Source organism: Hyperoodon ampullatus, assembly GCF_949752795.1.
Source record: "Hyperoodon ampullatus genome assembly, chromosome: 13".
Lineage (NCBI taxonomy): Eukaryota > Metazoa > Chordata > Mammalia > Artiodactyla > Ziphiidae > Hyperoodon > Hyperoodon ampullatus.
In genome coordinates, this window is record NC_136926.1 from 48,032,067 (window position 1) to 48,052,182 (window position 20,116).

Consider the following 20,116-nt stretch of genomic DNA (forward strand, 5'->3'; position numbering starts at 1 on the left):
CCACTAGGGAAATCCCTCTTTGTATTTCTTATCACAGTTCATAATCATAATATTTTTGGGATCAGACGATTTGACTGATGCCATTCTCACCAGTTAGACTGGAAGCTCTTTTTAACAAGTTTTAAAAATATTTATCTATTTATTTTTGGCTGCATCAGGTCTTAGCTGCGGCACATGGGATCTTTCATTGCAGCGCGCGGGCTCTACATTGCGGCACGTGGGCTTCTCTCTAGTTGTGGCACGGGCTTAGTAGTTGCGGCGCACAGGCTTAGTTGCCCTGCGGCATGTGGGATCTTAGTTCCCCGATCAGGGATCGAACCCACGTCCCCTGCATTGGAAGGCAGACTCCTACTAGACTGTAAGCTCTTAAAAGGCAGCAACCCATGTCTACTTGTACTTACCTGAGCCTACTGTATGTATTTGGTATTGAATAAATGTATGAATGGTGGGTTTGTGTTGGTAGACCACAGTTTACTAGCTGTATCACTTGGTCAAGTCATTTAACTCCTTTCAGCCTGTTTTCTTCTCCATAAAACAGGGGTAGAAACAACCTGTTTCACAGGGTTGTTGCAAGGGGCAAATGAGATAATGTTTGTGAATGCTAATAATCTTGTATGTGTGTTTTATAGTTTTCAAAACCCATAAAAATATAAAATTATGTTTAGCTTAATAACTATAGCATCTAACACAAAAAGCTAGATTATTATTGTAAACAGAAAGGAAGCTGTTTCAAGTTTTTTGGTCCAGATATTTAATATCGAAGGTATTATTGTGAATGGAGAATATTGTAATTCACAGCTTTAAAGGTACAAAAGGAAATTATATGATTGTCTCTCGCAATCACTGTTACCTTATCTATTCTTCCAGAGAACAGCATACTGTATGCATTCTTTTGTACCTTGCTACTTTCATGTTACTGTATTGGAGGTCATTCTATATCAGTACATAAAGGGCCTTCTTACTCTTTTTTGGGGGGGGTGGGGGGAGATTGTAGAGTTTTCATTCATTCAGTAAGCCAACACTGAGTGTCCATTATGTGCCGATAATACTAATGTAGATTCTAGGGTTCAACAAACCAGACAAAAATTCCTGACCCCATGGAACATATTTAGTGTTCTAGTGTTCCATTGTTTGATTATTTTTTTAATTATTAAATTATTTATTTATTTATCCAACCTCTTATCTGTGGACACTTAGGTTGTTTCCAATCTTTTGCTGTTACGAATAATGGCACATTGATTAAACTTGTATGAATACCATTTCACATGTGAGAGTTTTTCCTGTAAGATAAATTTTCACAAGTGGAATTGCTGGGTCAGAGGGTAAATACAAGGGAATTTGTCAGCTGTGTCACACAAGGATGATTATAGCTCTGTTGAAGTGTTTTGTACATGGAAGCTGCTTATGGTTTTGATTTGAGGACTGTGGATTATATCTTGGTCTTGGGTTAAGTAAAATTTTGGATTAGATTAAGGTAAATTAGCATTCATTGCTTTAACAAATATTAATGAATTCCTACTAGGTGCCCAGCTCTGTGTTGTACCTACAGTGGTGTACGGTTAGATATGATCCCTGTCTTCAGAACTGGCATTGGTGAGACACATTTTAATTCAAATAAACACTCAGATACATGTGCAGTTACAAACTCATAGGTTTAAAGAGAGAATATAAGAAGGGGACCAGATCTAGGTGGGTTGGTGGGTGGATGGGTACGTAATAAAGACCTTTCTTGAGGAAGTGAAATTGTTGCTGAGATTTGTGATGTGTAGGTGTTAATTTGTGGAGGGCTGTGTTTGTGTATAGAGTATTTTGGGGTGAGGGAACATTCTGGGCAAAGACCCTGAGGTAGAAGGAACGTGCAGGGCCTTGTTTTCAATGAAGTATCATCTTGCCTTCAGTCTCATATAGGTTTATTTATTTTGAAAGTCTTAGTTTCTTCGTTTGTAAAATAAAGGAACTTTTTTTTTTTTTCTTGCGGTATGCGGGCCTCTCACTGCTGTGGCCTCTCCCATTGAGGAGCACAGGCTCCGGACGCTCAGGCCCAGCGGCCATGGCTCACGGGCCCAGCCGCACCGGGGCACGAACCCGCGTCCCCTGCATCGGCAGGCATACTCTCAACCACTGCGCCACCAGGGAAGCCCAAATAAAGGAACTTTTAAAACATTTATTTATTCTTAAGAATTCAAGATTATGTAAAGTTTCTGGAACCCTGCCTAAGTGCTCAATAAATAGTTACTGCTGTTTGTATAGATGTCATGTTGCTTTCCACAAAATTGGGCTAATTTACATAATGCCATTTAGACTATTAAAGTATATCTGTATTCCATCATCTTTGCCAGCATTTAAAAAAAAATTTCTCAAGCTTTTTATTTTCTAGCCTTTCTCGTTCCCTTAATATTGTTACGTCTCCTCTAACAGCATAGATGGCTATCTTTTAAAACAGGAGAAAACAGAGGCAAAGAGCCAACTCATGTTAACCAACCTTACCCGTAGCTGAGTTAAAAAATGCACAGACCAAACACAGGTTCAAGGAAGCCAGTCTCTTCCCCATGACAGCTCAGAATAAGCCAAATAAACCCCAAGGAAAGGGCTACGTGGGAAAGCCTTCCCATCATCACAGAGGACAGAAAGTGCACGTGACACAATTTCAGGAGAGTTGAGAAATCTTTGGATCTTGCCTGAAAAGGAAAGCAGCTAACAAGATGGTTTTGGAGAGGAGGTGGAAAACAGTGCAATGGGACACAGAAAGGGCCTTGGGTTTGTAGCCTAGAAACCCCTCTCCAGGGACCTCTGCTGGTCTCCTTTGCACCCCAGATGGGCAGCCTCCTGGGACCGTCCACCCATCTGGTCACAGCCCACGTCCACCAGTTACTGCAGCATTTGTCGGTTTACTTCTGCGGCGGCTGAAGGGCCCAATTCATTAGCAGAGGGCAGCAAGGAGTATCTGATTTCTCTCAGGGCTTTCTGGTAAGGCCCGAACTTTGGGTCTGTCCTCCTCTGCTGCTGCTGCTGCCTGGCCCCCCAGGGCCTTGGCGTCCAGCACAGCGTCACTGCTCGGCCCTGCTGGAGGCCCCGGGGCGGGGGTCTTGGGCGGCTGCTTCAAGCCCCTCGCGGATCTCCTGCAGCCGCTGCGGGCTGTTCCCAGAGTAGGTCGTGGCGGGAGAAGTTTTCGGCCGCATGGTTAGTCCAGTTTCCTTTGACCATAAATACAATCTTCTTAAAGTGTTTCATTAGCGAAAAAGAAAAAAAAACTGTCAATAGTATCAGTTAGTTGTAAACACACTTTCACAACAATTCCGTTTTTTAGAAAGAGCTTTTTTTAAAAAATAAATTTATTTTATTTTATTTATTTATTTTGGCTGCGTTGGGTCTTCGTTGCTGTGCACGGGCTCAGTGCTGTGCACGGGCTTTCTCTAGTTGCGGCGAGCGGGGGCTACTCTTCATTGCGGTGGCAACAATTTCGTTTTGAAAATGTTCTTTCCTTCCATTTTTGTAGTTCCTGCAGAGAACTGAACATTTTCCAGAGACTTCATTTTGAAGATCATCACTACCTCGTGCCTTCTACGCTGCCGTCCGCGGCCGCTTGGCCCTTGGCTCCGGGGCCTCGTGGGGGACGCCGGGGCGGCCGGCGGGCAGGGACCCGGGGCGCCGGGCGGACGGGCGGGCGGCCCCATCTTCCGGTGCTTGCGCCGTGGCCCAGCGCGCAGCCCGAGCAGGATATTCGCTACATATTCGCTACGTTGAGCACTTTTTTTTTTTTTTTGTGATACGCGGGCCTCTCACTGTTGTGGCCTCTCCCGCTGCGGAGCACAGGCTCCGGACGCGCAGGCCCAACGGCCATGGCGCACGGGCCCAGGCGCTCTGCGGCATGTGGGATCCTCCCGGACCGGGGCACAAACCCCTGTCCCCTGCATCGGCAGGCGGACTCTCAACCACTGAGCCATCAGGGAAGCCCCGTTGAGCATTTTTTTAAAGCAATATTTTGTTAGTTTAATACAGTTCATAGTGGTGTCTAGAAGTCGCCTTAAAATTTGTTTCTTCAGTTGCTAGCAACATATGGCTATGTGCATTTTTCCATATTAAATTTTTATATACTAATTTATAATTTTACTGTTCAGAGTGTGTAGGTACATTTGTGATCATTTCTATGACTAATTTAATAATAATCTATTGTAATTTATTACTTATTTTACATTATTTTCCTGTCAGTTGCTTTGTTTTTGGTATATTATTACATTTTCTTATACATTCAGATTTGAAATACTTGATTCTCTTTATCTGAAGTTACAATGCTATTCCATTTTTTCTGTTTCTTGAATCTTTTAAAAAAATTGTCCATTTTTGGACTTACCTGGAATCTACTAAGATATATGATGTGTGCTTTTGAATCTTTATTAATTTGCCTGTCTTATTTAGTTGACCTCAGTATTTCTTAGAGGGCATTCCTTTTCCATTCTTTTAAAAATCTTTTTAGTATATTTGAATTCTTAAAATAATTTGATTCTTTGGGATTCTTCACTTTCATTAATTACTTTTACTATTTTTAGCACAGTATAATATGACTTGTTAAAATGTTTTTGGATATAGTATATATACACGAACTTGCCACAAGTACCTGCATGCACACAATGCTGTAAGTCCCATCAGGGTAGGGATTTTCATCGCTTTTGTTCCCTGATATGTCCCTAGTTCTGTTATGTAGTAAGTATTTAATATGTATTTATTAAGTGAATATGCATTATAATATACGGATAAGTTAAACTGTTTATTTTGAGACCACTGTAGATTCACATGTAGTTGTAAAGTAATACAGAAATTGTGTACCCTGGCCCAGTTTCCCCTAATGGTAATATTTTGTAAATAAAACCAGGATATCTTCCTTCTTAATAGAGTAAAGATAAAGAACGTTTCCATCACCACAAAGATCCTTCACATAGCTCATTTATAGCCACACCCACTTTCCTCTTGATCCCACCCTGTGCCTCCTTAACGCTTGGCAAGCACTGATGTTCACACGTTCTCTATTTCTTTTTTTTTTTTAATTTTAATTTAATTTAATTTACTTTTTATTTTTTATTTTTGGCTGCACTGGGTCTTCGTTGCAACACATAGGATCTTCGTTGCGGCATGCAGGATCTCTCATGATGTGTGGGTTTTCTCTCTCTACTTGTGGGGTGTGGGCTTTGTAGTTTGCGGCATGAGGGCTCTCTGGTTGAGGTGCGTGGGCTCAGTAGTTGTGTCGCACGGGCTTAGTTGCCCCACAGCAAGTGGGATCTTAGTTCCCCGACCAGGGATCAAACCTGTGTCCCCTGCATTGGAAGGCGGATTTGTTACCACTGGACCGCCGAGGAAGTCCCATGTTATCTATTTCCATAATTTTGACATTTTAAGAATCTTAAATATTGCACAATTCTGTAAATAACAGTAAAAAACCCACTGAAATGTACACTTTAAATGGGTGAATGGGGTATGGTATGTGACTTAAATCTCAATAGAGCTGTTAGCAAAAAAAGAATGTTAAGTAATGTTATATAAACGGAATCAAACAATATGTAACTTTTTGGAATTTCTTTTTTCACTCAGCATAATTTTCTGGAGATTCAGGTTGTGTGTTATCATTAGTTCCTTTTACTGGTGAATATGCATCCATACGTGGTATGGTTGTACCACATTTTGGTTAAACATTCATTCACTGAAGGAAATCTGGAATAGCCAGTTTTTGACTATTACAAATAGAGCTGCTATAAATATTCATGTACAGGTTTTTGTGTGAACATAAGCCTTCATTCCTCTAGGATAAATGCCCAAGAATGCAATGAATGCAATTATTGGGTCATATGGTGGTTGCATGTTTTGTCTTTTAAGAAAATGCCAAGCTATTTTCCACAGTATCTATACCATTTTATATTCCCACGAGCAGTGTATGAGTGATCCAGTTTCTTTGCATCCTCGCCAGCATTTCATGTTGTCATTGTTTTATTTTTTATTATTTTTAAATAAATTTATTTATTTATTTTTGGCTGTGTTGGTTTTCATTGCTGTGCGTGGGCTTTCTCTAGTTGCGGCGAGCGGGGACTACTCTTCGTTGGGGTGCATGGGGTTCTCATTGTGGTGGCTTCTCTTGTTGTGGAGCATGGGCTCTAGGCGCATGGGCTTCAGTAATTGTGACGTGTGGCCTCAGTAGTTGTGGCTCGCGGGCTCTAGAGCACAGGCTCAGTAGCTGTGGCACATGGGCTTAGTTGCTCCACAGCATGTGGGATCTTCCCAGACCAGGGCTCGAACCCATGTCCCCTGCATTGGCAGGCAGATTCTTAACCACTGCACCACCAGGGAAGTCCCTGTCATTGTTTTAAATTTTAAGCCATTTCAATCTGTGTAGTGATACCTCATGATTTTAATTTGTATTTTACTAATGGCTAATGATGTTGAACATCTTTTCATGTGCATGTTTACTACCTGTATATCTTAGGTTAAAATCATGTCTCTTCAGTGTCTTTTGCCTATGTTTTAATTGGATCATTTGCTTTCTAACTTTTGAGCTTTGAGACTTCTTTATGTATTCTAGATACTACTCCTTTGTTAGGTATATGATTTACAAATATTGTTTTCTAGTCTTTGGATTGTCTTTTTATCTACTTAACAATCTTTTTTAAGATTGTTAATAACATTTAAAATTTTTATGAAGTCCACTTTGTCAGTTTTTCCTTTTATGGAATGTGTTTTTAACATTAAGTCTAAGAACTCTGTGTAGCTCTGTGTTGTGAATATTTTCTATTTTTTTCTCAAAGTTTTATAGTTTAATGTTTCACATTTAACTCTGCATATTGATTTCTGAGGGCCACTGTAACAAATTACCACAAACTTGGTGGCTTAAAACAACATAAATTAATTTTTTCACAGTTCTAGAGGCTAGAAGTTTGAAATCAATTTCAGTGGGCCAAAATCAAGGTGTTGGCAGGGCCTCGAGTAGCTGGGGGCACATCACTCCAGTCTTTGCCTCCATCTCAATATGGCTTCTCCTGTGTGTTCGTGTCAGATCTCCCTTTGCCTCTCTTATAAGGACACTTGTGGTGACATTTAGGACCCACCTGGATAATTCCAGCTAATTTCCTCATCCCCAAATCTTTAACGATAATCAGATCTGTTACAATATAAGGTGATATTAACTTGTTCTGGGAATTAGGAAGTGAATGTATCTTTGGATGGCCATTACCCAGTTTACTATAGTCTATGATCTGTTTTGAGTTAATTTTCTTTTTTTCTTTTTCTTTTTTTTTTTTTTTTTTTTTTTTTTTTTACGGTATGCGGTCCTCTTACTGCTGTGGCCTCTCCCGTTGCGGAGCACAGGCTCCGGACGTGCAGGCTCAGCGGCCATGGCTCACGGGCCTAGCCGCTCCGTGGCATGTGGGATCTTCCTGGACCGGGACACGAACCTGTGTCCCCTGCATCGGCAGGCGGACTCTCAACCACTACGCCACCAGGGAAGCCCTGAGTTAATTTTTATATAAAGGGTCAGACTTCAATGGGTTTCATTGTTTTGGCCTATGGATTTCCAGTTGCTCCAGCATCATTTATTAAATAAAGTTTATCCTTCCTCCATTAAATTGCTTTTGCACCTTTGTAAATCATTTTTGCTTTCTAAGATATATTTTTGCCAGTCTTCAAGAAGTAGTTTTAGTATCTATTTAAAGGATAGCTGTGCTTAGTTACTAAGATTTGACTTGGGATTTTTTTTTTTCTTTTTTTGACTGCGCCACATGGTTTGTGGGATCTCAGTTCCCCAACCAGGGATTGAATGCAGGCCACAGTAGTGAAAGCCTGGAATCCTAACCATTAGGCCGCCAGGGAACTCCCTCAAATTTTCTTATTCCTGTTGTCACTCCTTGCATCGTCCTCTGCCCCATAATTCCCCAGTATATATCGCTATTGATTTCTTTGGTATCCTTTCAGACATTTTATGTATACATACACAGATATGAACATAACATTCGTTCCTCGGACTTTTTTTTTTTTTTTGCGGTACGCGGGCCCCTCACTGCTGTGGCCTCTCCCGTTGCGGAGCACAGGCTCCGGATGCGCAGGCTCAGTGGCCATGGCCCACGGGCCCAGCCACTCTGCGGCATGTGGGACCCTCCCGGACTGGGGCACGAACCCGTGTGCAGGCGGACTCTCAACCACTGCGACACCAGGGAAGCCCCCTCTGCCTTTTTTTTTTAACACAAATAGTAGCATAGTATACATATAAATTGTATTCATATTTGCTTAAAGTATTTCCCTTAGGGAATGTAAAACATAAAGCTAAAATATTTTTAACAGTTATTGTAATGAGTAGTGTGTATTTTTTTCAGGCTGAATTAAAACTTCTAAACGTGAATGCATCTGTAACCTATATAGAGTATTCTTTTGGATGTGTACATTTGTGTGTTGTGCCCCAACCCTGTTTTTCCCATGAGCTCTGTGGTTTTTATTGGATGATTTTGCATACTGCAGTGACTTCTAGGAATGTGTGTGATACTTTACAGCAGAACTGAGTCTTTCAGAGAACTTTTCTGAGTCCTTATATTTCTATGTCAGCTAAAAGAAAACTGGTATAGAAATATTAATATCAGACCATTTAATTCAGATAGCATTACAAGAAAGAAAGTCATTTCACATGGATAAAAGGAATAATCATGAACTTTTTTGTAGCTACCAACATAACTTTAGATGAAAACTGACAGAATTGTTGGGAGGAATTGACAGACCCACAGTTTTTCGTCCTTTCAGAAGGAACTGATTTTCACTGAAAATCACATAATGAAGAACACCTTCAAAATAGGAAGAGAATTTGAATGTTGGAAGCATATGATCATTTCAATAGATGCTAAAAGCATTTAATAGAGTTCAGCATTTCATTATAAAATGTCATAGCAAATTAGGAATAGTATGGAACTTACTTTTATTCTAATTAAGGGTAGCTTCCCTAAAATCTATAGTAAATGTACTGAATAGTAGACCGTATGTGCTTTTCTAGTCAAGAACTAGACAAGGATATTTATATCCCCCCTACCATTTAACATTGTATTTCAGGCTTTAGGCAATTCAGTGAGAAAAGAAGAAATAAGGTATACAAAGATGGAAAAAGAAGAGATAAAATTGTCATAATTTGTAGATGATAAAACTACATCTAAAACCTAAGAGAAACAACTAACAAATGATTAGAACTAATAAGAATGTACAGAGAGGTTTCTGGATATAAGAACAACAGACAAAAATCAATAACATTTTTTTATACCAACAGTAATCAGATAAAAAATTAATAGAATCCTATTTATAATGCAACAAAAACTATAAATAGTTTATAAATAATTAGACTATTTAATCTAGTAAAAATGTCAAGACTTCTGTAGGGAAAGTTGAAAAACTACTGAAAAGCATAAGAAATCTAAATAGGTGGAGAGACATGACATGTTTATGGGTAGAACCATTCAATAAAATTAAGATGCCAGTTCTCCCTCAGATGATTCTAAAAAAGCTAATGCAATTCCAGTGAAGTCTCAACATCATTGTTTTGGTAGAACTTGAAAAACTGATTAAAAAGTCATAATGATGTGTTAATGACCATGAATAAATGAGAAAATTTGGAAAAAGTAGAACATAGAGATAGAACCAACCCTGCTAGATACCATGACGTAGTATTATGAAGTTACAGTAATTAAAATGGTATGGTATTAATTCAGCAGTAGATAAATGATCAGTAGGACATATACTAGAGAGCCCAGAAATAGTTCCATACAGGTATTAGAACTTTGATAGATATGACCTGGCAAATCAATGGGGAAAAGATGGCTTATTCAGTAGAATGGTATTTGGATAATGGCTTTGCATATGAAATCTGTGTTGTTTACTATACATAAAGGTATTTTTAGGTGAATTAAAAAACTTAAATGTGATGAGCAAAACTTAAACTTCGTAGAAGGCAATGTAGGGAAATATCCCTGATCTTGAGAAGGGGAAGGCTTAAGACTATGAGCACAAACCGTAATTTTAGGAAAAGGAGATGAATTTAGACTATATTAAAAATTAAAAATTTTCCATATCAAAAGACCACAAACAAGGTTAGAGACAAGTGATAACAGACTCAACAGTGATAACATTCTGTTGTTATACAAGATTATGTCAGAACGGATTGGTTTATGTGTGTTTTTTTCCTCTGCACATTGATGTTTTGAGCCATTAGCAAATGGTTACATTTGCTGAAGAGAAGTACACTAAAACTCAGTTGAATATAACAAGCCACAGAATTGTACACTACTGTACGAAACGCACAACCTGCATTTTTTTCTTGGTTGGGTTTGGCCATGAGATCTCTTTGGAATTTATCAGCTTTAATCACTCCTTTCTAACCCCTCACCTCTTTTTTTTAAGCTTTAGAGTAAAATGTTTATTAAGAACTTAAATGTCTTTTAAAATGTGTTAGTATTTTTATTAGGATTGTTTGGGTTTTTTTGGTTTTTTTGCGGTACGCGGGCCTCTCACTGTTGTGGCCTCTCCCGTTGCGGAGCACAGGCTCCGGACGCGCAGGCTCAGCGGCCATGGCTCACGGGCCCAGCCGCTCCGCGGCATGTGGGATCTTCCCGGACCCGGGGCACGAACCCGTGTCCCCTGCATCGGCAGGCGGACTCTCAACCACTGTGCCAACCAGGGAAGCCCTGTTTGGGTTTTTGTTAGTCCTCTGGTGACAGTGTTCTACAGGTAGTTAGTTTACCCCAACCATTTTTTCCCCACAAGCCCTGTAAGTTTTAGTGTGCAGTTTTGCAGAATGCGTCGTTTCTCAGTATTTATTGCATTATCAGAAATGCCTAGGGTTCAAAAAGCAAATAGTTTAGTATCCAGAAGATGAAATTTTAGATTATAAGTCACTTTCCCTCAGAACTTTGAACATATCATTCTATTGTTTTGTCATCTGTTTGTTATTGCTGATGAGTTTGATGCTAATCTGATTCTTACCTTAGTACGCAATCTTTTTTTAATTTCCTCTCTGGAAGCTATTAGAAGTTGAAAAAAATAATTATTTAAGATTTTCTAGTGATCCAGTTGAAGATCTTTCAGAAATTCATTGTACTGGTCATTTGGTTGTTTCTTATTTTGCAGACGTATTTTTTTAGCTCTGGAAATTTTCTAGCGATTTTTTTTTTTTTGGTTTGTTTTTAAGCCCAGTTAGAAGATTAATTTAGCTATTTTTATAACAGTTTAAACATATTTACCCTTGTTTTTACTCCTAATTGAAAAAAATTAAGTGTAGTATTCATAACAGAAAAGTGCCCCATCATAAAAGTCAGCTCAGTGAATGTTTTTCAGACTGAGCACACCTATACGTTCAACACCCATATCAAGCAATAGAACTCCAGAACTCCATTACCAGCATTTCAGAAATTCCTCACTTCTCTAAGGAGTGTATCCCACTTCTTCCAGGACACCACTATTTTGACTTTTAACAATATAGTTTTACCTGCTCTTTGATCTTTATAAAAATAGAATCATGCAACTTGTAGTCTTTTGCATTTGGCTTCCAAAGCTCAACATTATACATCCAAATTCATTCTTATTACGGTATACTATAGTTTTAATTTTGCGGATATGCTGTCATTGTTTATGCATTTTTCTGTTGATGGACATTTGTATGGTTTTCAGCTTTTGGCTATTACAAATAGTGTGGCAATGAACTTTCTAGGAAATTTCTTCTGATGAGGTATGCACGTCAGTTGGGTATATACTTTGGAGTGGAATTAATTAGCTACTGCCAAATGGTTGTATTAATTTTCAAAATGGTTGTATCAGTTTATACTTTTATAGCATTGAATGCAAGTTTAGGTTGGTTTCACATCCTCCTCAACACTTGGTATTTTCCACCTTTTTCATTTTGGTCATTCTGGTGGGTATGTAGTGTTATCATATACTATTTTAGGTATTGAATAAGTGGGCTTTGAAATTTTGGTTTATTTTATCCACTCCCTCTAAATACAGCTTATGTTTGTACACCCAGGTTTCAAAAAATATTTTAATATTCTGTGTTTATATTTTACTTGTAATTGTTAAATTAGCCAGCATATTGACTAATTTACCTGCTAATAGTTACTAACCTGCTTCATTTCGTTCACTCAAGCTCTATCAATTTTATGCATGGTTATCTCTGTGTAATGAATTTTGTTGGTGTGAACTTTGTTGACAGTTTGTTTTTATTTAAAGAGGAAGGTTTAGCTTAATAGTTTGGTGGTAGTTTTACCTTTATCTCTTTAATTACTGTTTTCTCTTTGGTAGTTTATTAGACTTGGCTTCTATAACATTACTTACTCTTGGTTCTTCTGTTTCTTTGAACCTTCCTTTAATGTTTATATCTTTCTAGATTGTTTCTTTAGTGTTCTTCTTACCTTATCTGCTCTCCATATTCTTCCCCCCAATTTTCAGATCCATTTTCCACTTGTTTACTGGATAACACGCATTGAGCTTTTTGTAGGTACTTTATTTTTTTAATACATTTATTGATTGATTGATTGATGGCTGGGTTGGGTCATCGTTGCTGCGCTTGGGCTTTCCCTAGTGGTGAGCGGGGGCCACTCCTTGTTGCGGTGCGCAACCTTCTCATTGCGGCGGCCTCTCCCGTTGCGGAGCACAGGCTCCAGGCGCACGGGCTTCAGTAGTTGTGGCACATGGGCCTAGCTGCTCCTCAGCGTGTGGGATCCTCCTGGACCAGGGCTTGAACCTGTGTCCCCTGCATTGGTAGGCGGATTCTTAACCACTGTGCCACCAGGGAAGCCCTGTAGGTACTTTAAACTTGCGTTTTTCTGTCAAACCAACTCTTCCAGTATTTCTCAATTTGGTTAATACAGTCACCTTTTACTGAGTCTTCTAAATTAGAAATGCTTTTCTTTCTCATTCTCTCACAAGTAATTGTCAAAAAATTATATTTTATTTTTTAACCTAGGATGCCCCCCTTCATACACAATCATAGACATTGAGAACTATGTCTCTAAAATAGAGATCCTCTGTCCCTCCTTCCTACTCCTGCCTTAATGTAGACCGTATCATGATCTAGACTGGTGTTCCAGTTAGTCTTGTTTTTTTTTTTTTTTTTTTTTTTTTTTTTTTGCGGTACGAGGGCCTCTCACTGTTGTGGCCTCTCCCGTTGCGGAGCACAGGCTCCGGACGCGCAGGCTCAGCGGCCATGGCTCACGGGCCCAGCCGCTCCGTGGCATGTGGGATCTTCCCAGACCGGGGCACAAACCCGTGTCCCCTGCATCGGCAGGCGGACTCTCAACCACTATGCCACCAGGGAAGCCCAGGATTCTTAAGTATTTCTCAAATTATGTTCCATTGCACACTGTTGTGGGAATTTTCATATATCCTGACCACAGAAGTTTGGGCAACACTTGGTTTCCTTAGCAGAGAAACCTTAATAACTTTGAATAATCCTTGAATTTCCAAAATCACTTTCTGTAGGAGACCTATTCATATCTTATAGAACAACATCTTGAAGTACATCAGTTTGAGACAAAGTTGATGTGTGGTCCATTCTCTCATTTTGTAAGGGGAGGAAATGGAGATCCATTGTGGTTAATCACACAGCTGCTAAACAACACGGGATAAGATCCAGTCATTCCTTTGTACCATGCTTCCCCTGATAATGTTATATAATATTTATTTTTCCTGTATTATGTTAAAAGTAGTTTCTTTAGTATTCCCATCTAGTCCAGACATTAGTCTTACACTGAGAAATTCATGTACAGTTTTTAAAAATTCTAGATTTATGCACATACAAATAGCCTAGCATGATTACATACCCATAACTGCTGTGTTTAATCATCGAAATGAAAAGAGTACTTTTTTCTGTAGTTAACGTGTCACAAATGTTTGGCTTAGTTTCTGTAGAAAATGTTTCCTGACTGCAATGAGAGAAAGCGGAATACATTGTCCCCTGTGTCGTGGAAATGTGACTAGAAGAGAGAGAGCATGTCCTGAACGGGCCTTAGACCTTGAAAATATCATGAGGAGATTTTCTGGTAGCTGCAGATGCTGTGCAAAACAGGTAGAGTAAATGTGACATAGTTCTTTGAAAGTCAAGTTTCTACTCTGAAATTTCTGTTTGACTTGTCTTGGTGGGTACTGTTTTGAAGAGAAATTATTTAGGTTGGGAATTGGGTAGAAAAGGCCAGAAAAGCTGTGGCTATAGATCTTACTAGATTATAAACTTACTGAGAACAGAGACTGAAAGACAGTCTCTGAATTTGCCGTAATTTTTAGCATGGCATTTTTTTCAAAATAATCACTCGTCAATTACCTGCTAAATGAACTGAACGAACAAACTGGCATTTAACTCACTGAAGCCCCATTCTGGTACAGATTTAGTCCTTGAATAGTTTTTCTGGTGGTAGTATCATTATTGCAATTTTGCAGGTAGAAACGGGCCAAATGGATTTATGTAGTCAAGGGGGAACGCTCTAGCTGCCCGCTGTACTTGGATGTTTATGTATTTATCTGAGAAATCACAAAATACTTGGCAGAAGACTTTGCTTTTTGAGGAACAGGTGTGAAAAATCAGGTATTGGCAAATAACTGGCATTAATTCTCCATTCTGGATTTTATTCTGTCGTTTGGAAAGGGATTGAAATGGTGAGAGGTAGTTAGGCTTTGAGTATATTCGTTTATTATGGATTTATCACAACCACTTTTTCAAACAGCTAATAAAGTCAGTGAGCAAAAAAACCAGTTGCTGTTTCATGCATTCACACAAGACATATCTGCTTTTCCATCTCTTTGAGGGAGGTGTTAACTGACAGGGCAATGAAGTGAAGCTGGAAAATACACTTGAGAGATTTCTGGCTCTACTCCTCAGAGAGAAACTGAAAAATGTTCCAAGTGTTAACTTGGGAACTTAGTTTTTTAAAGCACTTTCTAACTCTGCCAGGTTGCAGTAGTTAAAGAAATAAAAAGATGCCCAGTGCTATGAGGCAACCTCTTAATACTTTTAATATTATTTTTTGTCTATTAGTGGTATTTTTTTTTCGGGTGTAAAATTATTTGTTAATTTTTATGGTGAGTTTACAGACAGTTGGACTCATCTCCATTGTCTCTGCATCTAATGGACAGAGACTTACTGCTTATTTTCAGCTCCTACTTAAGAATTAAATCATTTACTTAAAAAAAAAAAAAAAGACCTCTTGTTTATTTATTTATTTATTTTTTGCGGTACGCGGGCCTCTCACTGTTGTGGCCTCTCCATTGCAGAGCACAGGCTCCGGACGCGCGGGCTCAGCGACCATGGCTCACGGGCCCAGCCGCTCTGCGGCATGTGGGATCTTCCCGGACTGGGGCACGAACCCGTGTCCCCTGCATTGGCAGGCGGACTCCCAACCACTGTGCCACCAGGGAAGCCCAAGACCTCTTGTTTAAATAGAGTATTTAGTTATCTATTTCTGCCTTGTCTTTTTCCTTCTTGTTGGCAATATCTCAAGTCTTATGAGTTCCTTTTTATATTAAAAGTCACATTATATTAAAAATTTTTTGAATTTTTTATTATGGTAAAATACACATTATGTAAAACGTACCTTTTTTTAGTTTTATTTTATTTTTTTTTATAAGTGAAAGATTGTGGTAAACTTTTTTTATACAATAAATGTCCATTTGGTAAGAAAACATGATATGTATATACATACACACAATCTGTATGAGGCATCAAATGAACAATTAGAGTGCAGTATTATGAATGGTAAGGTAGAAAACGTACCATTTTTAAGTGTACAATACAGTGGTATTAAGTACATTCATAACGTTGTATAACAATCACCACTATTTCCAGAATTTTTTCATCATCCCAAACAAAAACTCTGTACCTGTTAAATTGTAACTTGCTGTTCCCCCGCCCCGACCCCTCTAATAACCTGTATTCTACTTTATCTCTGAATTCTGTTCTACCTCGTATAAATGGAATCATGTTATATTTGTTCTTTTGAAAGTCACATTACATTTAATCAATAATTTACAGATTAAATTCTATCGTATGAGACATCATTACAAATCTTGTAAGAAGTACCAAGATGAATATGGTGTTTCTTCTGTCATTCCAAACTTTCAGATCTCTCAAGATTCAGTAGGGAACAGGTAAGCAATATTTATTCTTATAGTTTTTATTTTTATAGTTAAAATGGAAATTTTGCAGAGACTATATAAAGTGTTTTTGTGTGTGTGTGGGTGTTTGTGTTTTTAAAGTAAATTGCCTTTGTCCTCATAAGTTTGTTTGATGCATGTAAAATGACATCTGGGAGATTGACTTTATGCTAGACTTAAGCTTATGTAAAAAACCATTCTAAGAAACTTTACATGTCTGAATAAAAAGTAGATCTGTGAATTGAACGTATTTTCTTTCACAACTGAAATTACTTGAAAGCTAGAGAAAAATCCCTTTCAGTAATGTATTTGCAAACTAGAATCCTTTTACTCTCTAAGAATAGAATTGTTTGAAATTTTTATTTTGATAAAATGTCATGTAAAAGTGAGATTTGGTACGATTAAATTTGTAGTTCTATTTTAGTCTCAATTCTTTTAAAGCTAGGTTTTGGCTTGATTTGTATCTTATTGTCTCAGGTTTATGTACATTAAACATTTTTATGAAATGTATTTTATGCATAAGAATGGCCAGAATGCACATGTGTGGTTTAAAAAATAGTGACAAAACAAATACCCAGTTGCCCACTAAGCCAGGTCAAAAATTATAACATTTTTCAGGACCTTATTTTTTTTAAATAAATTTTATTTATTTATTTATTTTTGGCTGTGTTGGGTCTTCGTTGCTGCACGCAGGCTTTCTCCAGTTGCCAGGAGTGGGGGCTACTCTTTGTTGCAGTGCGCCGGCTTCTCATTGTGGTGGCTTCTCTCGTTGTGGAGCACGGGCTCTAGGCGCGTGGGCTTCAGTAGCTGCAGCATGCGGGCTCAGTAGTTGTGGCTCACAGGCTCTAGAGCACAGGCTCAGTAGTTGTGGTGCACAGACTTAGTTGCTCTGCAGCCTATGGAATCTTCCCAGACCAGGGATCGAACCCATGTCCCCTGCATTGTCAGGCAGATTCTCAACCACTGTGCCACCACGGAAGCCCCTTTCAGGGCCTTAGAGTCTCCTTGTGAGCCCATGCCAATTTGAACCCCATACGCCCAGAAGTAACCACTGTCCTCTTTTTTGGGTTGTTCATTCTTTTGCTTTTCTTTTTAATATTACTACCCACGCATGTATCTCTAAACAATCAAGTGCTTAATTTTTAAAAACTCAGTAGCAAGCACACACCATTCTGTAAAGAAAGGCAGTATTGGCAGCATTATAGAAAGGCTCCCAGGGGGCGATATGTTAAGCAGAGTCTTTAAGATTTTATTTTAGTAGCATTTCATTTCACATGTTGCTAATTTTCAGTAATTTAACCACTCTTAGAAGCACTCATACTGTAGTAAGGCTTCTTCTCATCTCCTTAGTTGAAACTGTTCTGATAAAGGTCTTTAGTAATTTTCTGATTTCCTGCTCTTTTAGGTTCTCATTTTACTTGACTCAGTGTCATTGGATGAAATTGGTCACTCTTATTTTGTGATTTTTTAAAAAATCCCCTTAGGTTCATCCCTTTTGGTTTTTTTTGTTTCTGTACTTCTGCTGTATTGAAATTACTCAACAATTTGTTATTAACCCAGTAGATTATTCTTAAGTGCAGGGATGGTGTTTGTCTTGTTCAACAATGTGTCTCTAGTTCTTAGCAAAGTTCCTAGTATGTATGATTTGCGCAGTCACTGCTTGTTAAATGACTCAGTTTTCTTCTCATTAGACATGCCTTCTTCCCTCTTACCCCCTAGATCTAATTGGTCATAGGTACTATTGATTTCTAATAGCAGTATTCCTCATCTGTGCATTTCTTCTGCCCCTGTTGTCACTTCCATAGCTCAGGTCCTCATCATCTCTCACTTGAACTGTTTCAGTATTCTTTTAGTTGGTGGTCCTCCTTTAATCTGTCCTGTATACGATTGCCAAAGTGATATTTTAGAAGTGCAACTCTGACCTCTTTCTCCTTGTCCTTGTATCTTCCCTTCTGTACCTTGTCAGTAACCTCCTGTGGCCCCATAGCTGTGTTTCTCCTCCTGGGTTCCACGGGCCAGTAAGGGCTCTGTGAACTGCTTAAACTGCCAATTTTTTATGTGTACTATGTGTGCATTTTTCTGGAGAGAGAATGTCAAGATTCTCAAGGGGTTCCATGATCTAATTCAACAACTAGCTTAATAAGACAAAATCCCTATTCTAAAGCCCTTTCTGATCTGGCACTTACCTTTCCGTTTAGCCTTTGTCTTTCTTGGCTACCCATATTGCATAGTATGCCTTAGCCATGTTGAATTATTCCCACTGTATCCTGGCCATCCTTGAGAAGCAGTATAACTTAGTCATTAAACATGAAGGCTTGGAGCCAGACTGCCTGGGTACCAGGCTCTGTCATTTACTAATTGTATGACTTTGGCAAGAAACTGTACCTGTTTTCTCATCTGTTTAAAAAGGTAGTGGTGATACTATTAAACACCTCATTGGTGGGAGTCAATAAGCAGGTTAATACAAGTAAAACATATTGAATAGTACCTTACTTGGTGAATGTTCGGGGGTTTTTTGTTTGCTTTGTTGGTTTTCTTTTTTCCGGCTGTGCAGCGCATCTTGCAGAATCTTAGTTGCCTGACCAGGGACTGAACCCGTGCCCTCGGCAGTGAAAGCACGGAGTCCTAACCACTGGACCGCCAGGGAATTTCCTAAATGTTAGTTTTTAATTATCATCATCATCACCATCACTCCCTTACCTCCATACTTTCCCCACCATTCTAACCCACACTTTGCAGCCAGTGGACTTTTTCTTCTCTTTGAAGACTTAGACCAAGTGTTAGATACTCTGAAGTCTTTCTTGTTTACTTGTCTGTTTTTTTTATCTAGTAGAATGGGCTTCCTAGTCTTATTCATGTTTATTATATCCTATGCAAAATTCTAGTTGCAGTGGAAAAATTCAGTTTGTATATGAATTTCTAGTAAGGAAATTGTTGAAGGAAGGAAAAGATTTTTTTTAAAATGGTAGGAAATATAAGAAGCCAGAATGTATAGTCAGGGTCCTGGGAGGAAACAGATAATTATACTCAAATTAGATAATTTGAGGGGAATTTAGTGAAGGACTATTTTTTAATTTTTAATTTTATATTTTTTGTGTGTGAAGGGACTGTTTTTAAGGAGTAGAGTATTGGGTGCACTGTGTAAGCAGGGTATAGGAAGTCACAAGGAATAGTCATGTATTCTGGGTCTGCTGAAAGCAGGGGAGGGGAGAAAGTAGACACCAGAATTGGAGAAAGAAAGCTATGTGGAGAGGGCAGTTGGAGAGGGATGCAACCAGTCAAGGCAGTTTTGCTGGGAAGGAGTCTGGGAAATAGGTATCCTAACCTTCCTCTTGTTTCTTCCTCTAAATCTCCTGCTGGGCTGAACCCATTTGGGAAGCAGAGAAGGGAACCTGTTAATGCAGGTTAGTTTCTCAGTACAAAGAGCATGGTGAAAAATGGAGGAGAGAAGATCTAGAGGGGCAAAAAATATACCCAGCACATAGGATTTCAGTTAGTAGCCGAACATATTGTAATACTCTGTACACTGTGCTTCACAGCTTCCAAGTAGTACAAAGAAGAAAACATCCACTATATTATTAATAGTGTCTATGATATTGTAGACATTCACAGAAAGATAGACAAGATGAAAAGGCAGAGGGCTATGTACCAGATGAAGGAACAAGATAAAACCCCAGAAAAACAACTAAATGAAGTGGAGATAGGCAATCTTCCAGAAAAAGAATTCAGAATAATGATAGTGAAGATGATCCAGGACCTTGGAAAAACAATTGAGGCAAAGATTGAGAAGATGAAAGAAATGTTTAACAAAGATCTAGAAGAATTAAAGAATAAACAGAGATGAACAGTACAATAACTGAAATGAAAACTACACTAGAAGGAATCAATAGCAGAATAACTGAGGCAGAAGAACAGATAAGTGACCTGGAGGACAGAATGGTGGAATTCACTGCTGCAGAACAGAATAAAGAAA

At 38.7% G+C, this 20,116-nt stretch overlaps 1 protein-coding gene across 4 annotated transcripts in view; it reads left to right on the forward strand.

Moving 5' to 3' along the window:
* RNF138 (ring finger protein 138) overlaps positions 1 to 20,116 on the forward strand; it is a gene marked incomplete at its 5' end in the record, with an annotated part of 37,376 nt that overhangs the window by 4,695 nt on the left and 12,565 nt on the right. For 3 of the 4 annotated variants that reach the window (XM_079717561.1, XM_079717558.1, XM_079717559.1), the window contains 2 exons: positions 13,900 to 14,065; positions 16,022 to 16,137. The exons of the other annotated variant lie outside the window; for it this stretch is intronic. In XM_079717561.1, coding sequence (XP_079573687.1) covers positions 13,900 to 14,065; positions 16,022 to 16,137 — 282 coding nt within the window. The remainder of the gene's footprint in view (positions 1 to 13,899; positions 14,066 to 16,021; positions 16,138 to 20,116) is intronic. 4 annotated transcript variants of the gene reach the window in all.